This window comes from Chenopodium quinoa, unplaced genomic scaffold (genome assembly GCF_001683475.1).
Source record: "Chenopodium quinoa cultivar QQ74 unplaced genomic scaffold, ASM168347v1, whole genome shotgun sequence".
NCBI classification, from domain to species: domain Eukaryota; kingdom Viridiplantae; phylum Streptophyta; class Magnoliopsida; order Caryophyllales; family Amaranthaceae; genus Chenopodium; species Chenopodium quinoa.
In genome coordinates, this window is record NW_018743373.1 from 1970588 (window position 1) to 1980704 (window position 10117).

General features: G+C 37.2%; 1 protein-coding gene across 1 annotated transcript; it reads right to left on the reverse strand.

Annotated features, from left to right (window-relative positions):
- Nucleotides 1-397: 397 nt before the first annotated feature.
- Nucleotides 398-4156, reverse strand: LOC110738180. The gene is made up of 3 exons (XM_021918555.1): nucleotides 4083-4156; nucleotides 829-2191; nucleotides 398-520 (listed from the first exon to the last, which is right to left on the reverse strand). The coding sequence occupies exons 1-3, from the start codon at nucleotides 4154-4156 to the stop codon at nucleotides 398-400; spliced, it is 1560 nt and encodes a 519-aa protein (XP_021774247.1).
- Nucleotides 4157-10117: the final 5961 nt, after the last annotated feature.

The following is a 10117-nucleotide window of genomic DNA, read 5'->3' on the forward strand; positions in this document are numbered from 1 at the left end:
TCATATGGCAAATGAATTGGTAAATGCTCCATGGAGTTGAAGAAAGATGGGGGGAAAACCTTCTCAAGCTTGCACATGATCTCAGCTATGTTTTTTTCTAATCGCTCCATGTCGCTAACTGTAATTGTGTAGCAACATAAATCGCGAAAGAATTGGCTTATCTCTGTAATTGCATTCCATATATGGGTAGGGAGCAATTCTCTCAAAGCAGTGGGGAACAACCTCTCCATGACACGTGACAATCATGACTTTTCATTCCATGTAACTTACCTGATTGCAAATCAACGCATCGGCTCAAATTGGAAGCGTAACCATCAGGAAACCGCAGCTGTTTGACCCACTCACACAATACCTTTCTCTGAGCCTTGTCAAGAGAAAATGGAGCCTTTGGCATGAATTATTTTCCTCTATCATCCTCTTGAAGATGTAGCTGGGGTCGTTTACAGTATTTAGCAATGTCATTCCGAACTGATGGGGTGTCACAAGATTGCTTTTTCACGTCCATTATAGTGTGAATCAACTGATCAAAAAAGTTTTTTTCAACGTGCATGACATCTGAGTTGTGACGAACAAGCAGATGTTTCCAATATGGAAGGTCCCATAGAGTGCTTTGCTTGAACCACCTTTTTTTGCATTTTTGAGACGTTTCAGTGCCTTGGGGCCATCTGTTGCTTTCGGGAGGTTTTTCACACTTTCCCAAAGTTCCTCTCCTGACATGATGTGAGGTGGTGAACCTTTTTCGACTTTGTTTTTACAAAATGCATTTTTACTATTTCAAAAAGGATGATTTGTCGGAAGGAATTGACGATGGCAGTCAAACCAAGAAACCTTACCACCATTTTTGAGCCAAAATGCTTTGCTTTTCTCCATGCAATATGGACAAGCCTTCTTACCGGCTGTGGTCCAACCAGATAACATACCATAAGCCGGGAAGTCACTAACGGTCCATAGGATGGATGCTCGAAGATTGAAATTTTGTTTTCTCGAAATATCGTAAGTATTTGCCCCAACTTCCCACAACTGTTTCAACTCGTGTATGAGCGGCTGCATGTAAACATCCAAGTTGCCCTTAGGGTTTTTAGGACCAGGAACGAGTAACGAAAGAAACATGAACTGTCTTTTCATACACATTGACGGAGGCAAGTTATAAGGGGTCAAAATGACAGGCCAACATGAATACTGTCCCCCAAACTGACCATGTGGAGCAAATCCATCCGTACATAGGCCAAGTCGAACATTACGAGGTTCAGAGGCAAACTCAGGAAAGCAACTATCTAGGTGTTTCCACGCTTCACTATCACTAGGGTGTGCCATTGTGCCTTGAACTCGAGGATTTTTAGCATGCCATGTCATTTCCTCAGAAATGTTTTTAGTTGCAAAAAGCCTTTGCAACCTAGGTGTGATAGGGAAATAAAATAGAACATTCAAAGGCACTAAGCTACCTTTAGAAGTCTTCTTGTATCGGTCGCTGCCACACACCCCACATGTAGATAATTGAGCATCATCTTTCCAAAACAACATACATCCTTTCGGGCATGCATGAATCTTTTCATGGGGTAGCTCTAACCCCTTAACAATTTTCTTGACCTCATAGAATGTCTCGGCCATGTGGTTGTTGTTAGGAATCGCTTCATTAACCAAAGAAGCAAATCCATCAACACATCTATGCGACAAATTATACTCACACTTTAGGCTAATGATTCTAGAAGCCATCTCTAACACAGACAATGAACTCCCTTCGTACAACGGTTGTTCAGAAGCCCTTAACAAATCAAAAAATGGCTTGGCTTGTGCATTAGGCTCCTCCTCTAATGAAACAGGTGGCTCTTTGAAATGGCCTTGATCTTGAGACTGACCAAAGGCATCCAAAACCATTTCACGATATTCATTTGACTCCCTTCTACGAGTTCCTGGAAACTCTTCCCCATGACACATCCACTCGTAGTAATTAGGTAAAAAACCGCTGCGATACAAATGAAGTTTGACCGTATCTGGATCCCAGAGACGTTTGTTTTTGCATTTAAAACATGGACACCTCACTTCATTCGGGTTGCTACTCTCGGGATGATCTTCCACATATTTAAGGAATTCATCTACCCCCTTCAAGAACTCAGGATTAATAGAATTCCCAACCTTCCTTTCGTACATCCAGCTACGTTCTTTTCGTTTCATCATTACAAGTTCTACACAACTAACACATATGCCATTAATCACATTAGTCATAAAGCACAATATATATTCATTGTAGATCAAACTGTTATGGAAATGCAAATGAGAAGAGAAATGATTTCCAAGGGTCCTTATCACTCCAACCTAAACCATCCTTGTACGTTCAATCTCACTAGTGAATGTATGCCAGAATTTCAATTCTATGGAAAATCCGGCAGCATCTCCCTACAGTTCCCCGAGTACACAATATAGGCGATTAGAAACACCTATATATTTACCTAGAGAACATTGTAGAGAAATGACAAGCAAGGATCTTCCTTAGAATTAAAACAAAGGAATACATTCACCACCTAAGTGATAATAAACGTACAAGGACAGTCCCAACCGGGGACTATTCAAGACATACTCCTAATGTGTATGCCTTGAACGGGTATCTAGGCATATGATTTATGCAAATGATTTTTTTTAAAAAATATATATACTAAACTAACATACATATTATTAAACAAATATATCAAGATTAAACTAAACAAGAGAAACAAATCAAACCAAACCAAAGTAAACTAATATATCTATATTAAACTAAACCAAAACAAACTACCGTTTTATATATTAAATTAAACTAACATATTTCTAAAAAAACTAAACTAAATTAAGATACTTTATATTAAAATAAATTAAACTACAACACATTATATTAACATAATATTAACTAAACTACATTATGTTAAACTAAACTAAACCAGACTAACATTGTTTATTTTAAAGATCAAGAGAGCAATTAATTAATTATAAGATTTATTTAAAAATATATATACTTAACTAACATACATAATATTAAACAAATATATCAAGAATAAACTAAACAAGAGAAACATATCATAACACCATACTATTAATATAAACCAAATCAAACCAAACTAAAGTAAACTAATATATTATATTAAACTAAACCAAACCAAACTACCGTTATATATATTAAATTAAACTAACATATTTCTAAAAAAAACTAGACTACAATAAGGTACTTTATATTAAAATAAATTAAACTAAAACACATTATATTAACATAAACTTAACTAAACTACATTATGTTAAGCTAAACTAAACCAAACAAACATTATATTGTTTTTTTTAAAGAGAAGGGATCAATTATTTACTTATAAGAGATCACCAATGTCACTAAATTAACCAAACTAAAAGTTATTGAATATCTAACAACCAAAGTAAGATACACATATACATTATATTAGGGTTTGTAATGTAACTAACCTTTAGATCTGCACTTCTTTTTAACAATTAAACCAACAAAACTGTACAAATCCTACAACAAAATTAAAAAAAAAAAATTAAGGGTTAATAATTCAAATTAATGCAACAAAATTCAAGAAAATCAGAAAAAAAAAAATTAAAAATAAAATAAAAATAAAATAAAAAAAAGAATTCGAGCATTTATGAATTTGTCATCTAATTAATCACCTTAGTCGTTCCCTCTCTAGAAAAAAAATAAAAATTCAAACATAATTCAACAAAATTAACGATTCCAGAATAATTAGCTACTAACACAAAATTGAAATAATTACTTCGTAAAATCCTGATTTAACAAACCATTAGCACAGTACAATTCCTGAGAAAATATAGCATAATATCATAAAAATTAGCACATTAAGCAAGAAAAATAGCAGTAATTTTGCGATCGTTTGGCCACAGAGTTCGAGCAGCTAACTAACTGATATTCAATTGAGCAAACTTACTGTCAGGCGGAGGTGGGGCGTCGCCGGAAACAACCAAGGGACGGTGGGTTTAGTCACGGCTAGGGGACGGAGGTGCGGCAGCGTTGTGGTGGTTATATGTTATTCCGGTAGTTTTTTTGCAAAAAAAAAAAAAATTAATTGACAATTGCACACACTTACCTAGACGCGGCAGCTCGCCGGAAACCACCAGGGCTCGACAGCTCTCCCTTCCTCCTTATCTTTCTCTTTCCCATTCTCTTTCTCCTCTCTCTTTCTTTCCCGTTCTTTTTCTCCTCTCTGTTTCCCGTTCTCTTTCTCGGCGGCTGATGTGCGTCGTCTACAGGCGTCGCCGGCGTAAAGAAATCACCACCGCCGCCGTGACTTTCTCCTCTCTCCTTCTTTCTCTCCTTCTCTTTCTCTCTCTCCTCGCGCTGCTTCACTTCTCTCTCTGATTTTCAATTATTTCCCCCCCTTTTTTTAGGACAAGGTCGCAACTTTTAATTTTCAAAAAATGACAGTAAGATTTACGACGGAATTTATTTCCGTCGTAATTTAAAACTTGCGACGGAATATTCCGTCGCAAAACACTTTACGACGGAATATTCCGTCGCAAGTTTTTAATTACGACGGAAATAAATTCCGTCGTAAATTTTACGAGGGAAAATGCGTCGTAATAGAAATTTTCCGTCGCTAAATTGCGACGAAATATTTTCCGTCGAAAATATCCACCTTTACGATTGTAGACACCCATTTGTGTCTCCCCAAAACCAAACCCAGTGATGAGTGCCTTTCACGTCGAATCATAATCGAATCAAACGAAAGTGTGGAAAGGTCTAGTGTTGCGGAAAGTTTTATTTCTTTTCTCTTCTCTCTATTTTTGAAAACTTTATTTTAAGAAAACAGCCAATCCAGTTTGGTTGGTCCATGATATGGGTCCAATAGTGGTGTAGTTGGATGGGGCTTGCAAAGACCTTTCCAACGATATATTATAAGCCCAATTCCGATGAATATTGAGGAATTTATGGCCAATTTACTAAATTGGGCCCAGTTTGAGTTTTAAGTACGGCCCTATGATCTAGGGGAGGGCCTAATATAATTTATCATTCCTAATGTAATTAGGAATGGTTTTAGTCTTCTAGAACATTCTAGAAGGTTCTTTTCATTCCTAATTCAGTTAGGATTCTTCAGAGTTTTAATCAAGATCAAATAGCATTTTCGATTGAAATTATATTATTTTATCTTCCAGTACGGGAATTTTATCAGAATTTCGAAAACGCGTTAAAAGTCAGTTTGGCGTCCAACCCCAGGCCTTGGCGCCTGGAATCAGGATTGGCGCCAGACGCCAGCCATTGGCGCCTGGCGCTAGCCACTGGTCCTGGAGCCAATGTTGATTTTCGATTTTCAGACTATGTTTTGATAAATTATCTTTTTTGGATGATTTTCTCTATAAATATCATATCAAAAACTCCGTTTTCATTCACCAACTATCTTCATCATTCATAAACAAGCATCATCGATTATCCACTCTCTTCATTCAAAAATTATTCATCAATTAGCATTCATCTACAGTCAAATAATCCTTTTCATTCATCTCTTTTCATCAACTTTCATTAACATTCATTCTTTCTTTTCTAAACTTTGCTTTTTAATACAAAATTCCGCATTCGCAAGAGCTAGAAACACTTAGCCATATTCGAAGTTGCCTTCGCCCTAGACGTGAAAGGTTTCAATTTCTGAGGGTTTGGTCCCAAATCTCTCTTTCAATTATTTAATTTAATTGTTTTGATTATTATTTTCCTTGAAGTTACTAACATTTATATTTTGTTATTAGAAAGAGGTACGAGGCATCCAAGTAAGTAATTTAATGGTTTAATTGATATTATGATGTAGAAATCATGCTTAGATTGTTATTTTAATTCCTAGTATCATGTCTAGGGTATCTTTTATATCAAGTATGATTAAAAGTACGATGCTTCCTATATTCTTCCTAATATTTATGATTGTTAGTATCATGTTAGGGTTAAAGATTTGATTTTTATTGCTTAGTGACATGCTAGGGTTTGTTATTAATCTTGTTAGTATCATGCCTAGGATCTTGCTATGCTTTAACATGATTATGATGATTATGATTATGATTGATATTATTATTATTAATGATGTTGATTATTTATTATGTTGCTTGATTATTTTATTGTTATTGCTTGATCACTTTTATTGCATGTTTAAAGGGAATTGGTACTTGCAATCACGCTTAATAAGATAATTAATAATCTTGTTAGGCTAACTTTGATTATAATTCAAGTGATCGCCAATAATAGATTTATTTGTGCATTAATATTCACCCAACATAGATTAAACAGGTTTAGGGTTAATCCTATTGATTGTATGTTAGTCAGAAAGCGCACATGAATACGAGCAGAACAAAATAGAGGCCTATTATTAGGGCAGGTTCAATCTCTTTTAGGTTGGATTTGTACCATCATCCCCGAACCCTTATTTGGTTCATGACCTTATGGAGTTGACGATCTCTTGGATCGTTAAGGGGTGTAACCTTCACCTCGTGAACGGTTTACAAGTGGGGTTCAAGCTTTAGTGTATGATCACAGTGGGGTTCAAGCTAGTGGGATTTTAAAGGCTTGAAACTATTCCCTACAGTTTTTGGCGACTCCACTGGGGAGGATTTCTATTTTAATTCCTGAATTTGTTTCGGCAATGATTTAGAATGAGTGGATGAGACTCGAAAAGTTCTAAGTATTTCATGTGCGTAATTTTGATTAACATTATTGGCATATGCATAAAAAGGTTCTAATTGGAAAGACCATCCGTAATGAGTAAAAAACATAGGATTTTACACGTAGGAAATCTGAGAAATGTCTTTCACAACTAGGACTGAAATAACACCGCGCGAAACTGGATGATTTTATTGAGCACAGAAAGCTGCTGAGGCATGGGAAGTAGCGTCAGGGGCCAGAGCTTGGCGCCACACTTTTTTCCGTAGCGCCAGACGCCAGTATTGGCGCCAGGCGCTACAGTTAAAAGTTGGCTGGCGCCAATTTCCCCCAATATCGAGCAAGAAATATGCGTTCTAATTTCGACCGGTTTTTCGTATTGTTTGCTCGATCCTGCTTCCTGATTGAATTTTTTCTCACTTTTCTGAAACCCATATGTGTTTTACATATGGACATAACCCTCTGGGAATTCATGCTCTATCTACCCGATTGAACGCTCCTGGCAACAAAGGGTACATCTGAGATGTTGAATTCACCAAACCATGGAAGTGAGTTTTTTCAAAAAACTCGCGGTGTTCTATCCACACGTGTTAACCCTTCACGGTTAGGCTTCTACGCGGTGCATCTGGACAATTAACCATGCACCCTGTTTGACTAAACCATAACCCGAACTTTAGAGAACTAGAGCCAAGGTTAGGTTGCGAACTCATTGCATCATGTTGTGCCTACTTGACTAATTGTGCATTATTTGTCGTGCATATATATCCTATGCTCCTCTTAACCGTTTGTTGATTTGTGTTGAGATTATAATTAATGACTTAAAGAACTTTGCCTAATCAATTAATTAATTAATTCGAGTCAATAAGTTTTTTCTTCTCTTAATCGGAATTGACCTAGTACGAATTTAGGCATACCCCAGTTGACTAATAATATCGAAAACAGTCCCAGACCGAGACTCCAATATTGGTGCCAAAATTTGAGCTGTAGCGCCACTGTATGGTGTGTAGCGTCAGACATTTACTAAAAAGTCTGGCACCAACCACCATATTGTGACGCCAGTCCTGTCGCTTGGCCGACAGTTCGGTTTATTTGTTGTGTCATCACCTAATGTCTAATTAATCAGTTTCCTGTTTAATTCGGTTAATTTTGCTGGCAATAATGCTTAATTGAATCAATATTCGAGTTTAGGCACTAAGTCCCATGGTCTTACACAAGAGTCCAAGCATGTCACTTACACTCAATACACACACCAATACACATGTCTTGACCATGATTAAGAAAGTCTTGTGTGCGCTCGTTATTTTTCGTCATTTTTTTAGGGAGGTAAGTCGGATATTTATCCTCCAATAAATAATAATACTTAAGTTCCCTAAACACATGTACATTATTGCTCCCTAAAAATATGCATACTTTTTGCATACCCTTTTTTAAAATAAAAACCATAAAGTCAAATTGATTCGAGTCAAGTAATTAAAACGCAAACTGGCTTAATTTACAGCGCGTGGTCAAGAAAGGAAGGACGATTAATCAAAGATAATCTCTTCGTACAAGTCCAACTTTTCGACAAACCTATAGCCCGCAAGAGAAAAGCAAGAGTCATAATGGCAACTCAGGAAGAAGTCAACGATCTCAAGAACCAACTGGCTACTGTAACTGAGACACTGAAGCTTCTCACACTTAAGATCGAGGATCCTGTGAAGCAACAACAAATGGACCTCATGCAAGAAAGCCTAAGCAAGTTGTCCAGCGACTACAAGTTTCAAGAGCTCACATCCCAAGGGGTCTCGGTGGATAAAGATCTTCTTCCGCGGAAGTTCAGTGCCAACGATATCCCAAAGTTTAGGGCAATCGACAACCCATACTTCCATTTAAGAGCGTTTGAAACAATAATGAGTATCAAGGGTATCGATAAGAAAGTCTTCCCTTCTCTGTTCTCGCTATCTCTCGAGACCGTTTGCCAACAATGGTTCTTTTCTCTTGAAAAAGAAAAGACCTCTACCTGGGAATCCATAGAAAACGCTTTTGTTGATAGGTACAAGTACAATGTTCAAGTCGAAACTGACCATAGAGAACTTGAAATCCTCAAACAGAAGGAGAATGAAGGCTTCACATCTTTCTTTAACAAGTGGAGAGAAACCTCAGCTAAAATGATTGAGGTACCAAGTGAAAAAGAGTCCGTGAGACTGTTCATTAAAAACCTCCAAGAAAAATATTCAAAACATCTTAAATATCAAAATAACCTTCATACCTTTAAGGCTGTTTATGATATCGGGATTAATATCGAAGATGACTTGACTAAATCTAAAGCTGCCAACAATAACTCCAACAGTGGCTAGAAAGGAAAGAAGAACGACAATCCTTCTTCTTCCAAAACCGCCCACTCAAATAATGTTAGCGCCTTTAATCTAGGAGAAGTTCTCGCCATGAACAACCAAGGACAAAAGAAACCGTTTAGGAGAAACTTCACTCCTATTGGCATGAGTTATGACACCGCGTTTGATCGACTAAATGCAAAAGGTCTTATAACTCCCATTGGACCATTTGGAGATCCACCAGTCGAGAAGAGGTCGCCTAACTGTAACCCCAATGCACATTGCAAATATCATCAAGGTAGGGGCCATTCTACTGAAAGCTGTTGGAAGCTTAAGGAAGCTATCCAAGACCTAATTGACAGTAACAAGCTGTTGTTGCCCCCTGCCAGTAAGAAACCGAGTATTGACAATGCACCTCTAGCGCACACATTGGCTATCTCCGATGAAGAAAGCAAAGTTGACCCCTCATCTCTCATTAAGCCTGTCAAAGCAACCAATGTCGAAGAGGAAGAAGAAGAGACCTTTTTCGATGTCAAAGATAATCTTCGAGAACCAGCAAATGAGGTAGAGATACGAGTGCTTGCACTGTATCTGAGGTAGACATCACAACTGTTACGTGAAACTCTCAAAATTTTGAATGAACTTCACAAGGAATATGATGAAGAACCTAAGGGAGAATTCACACCAGTAAAAACGACTTATGAGGCAAAATACTTTCCCTTACAAGTCACCAAAAGACCCAAGAAGAGCAATAGAGTTTATACTCCAATTGGGATCCCGTATGCACAAATGTTTGAAATGCTCTCCGAGAGTGGCAAGGTCAAACCTCTCGAACAGAGACCATTTGAATCATTAAAAAGGACATATAGATATTACTGTCAATACCATCAGTCAGGAGGACACCCTAGAAAACTGCTTCAAGTTCAAGGATTTGGTGCAGAAAATGATTGATAGAAAGGAATTAGTCCAAGTTCAACAAGAAGAGGACATAAATGTTAATGGAGTATGGGACAGTGATGAAGAAGATGTCTATCTAAAAGACATAGTAGGACCTTCATCTTCTGTATCATACACCACAGACGACATTTGGGCTGAAGAAGATTCATCAATAGACGTCCTCACAAGATCCGGGAGAATACATCCTCCCGTTTCAACACAACCTATGCCTAATGTA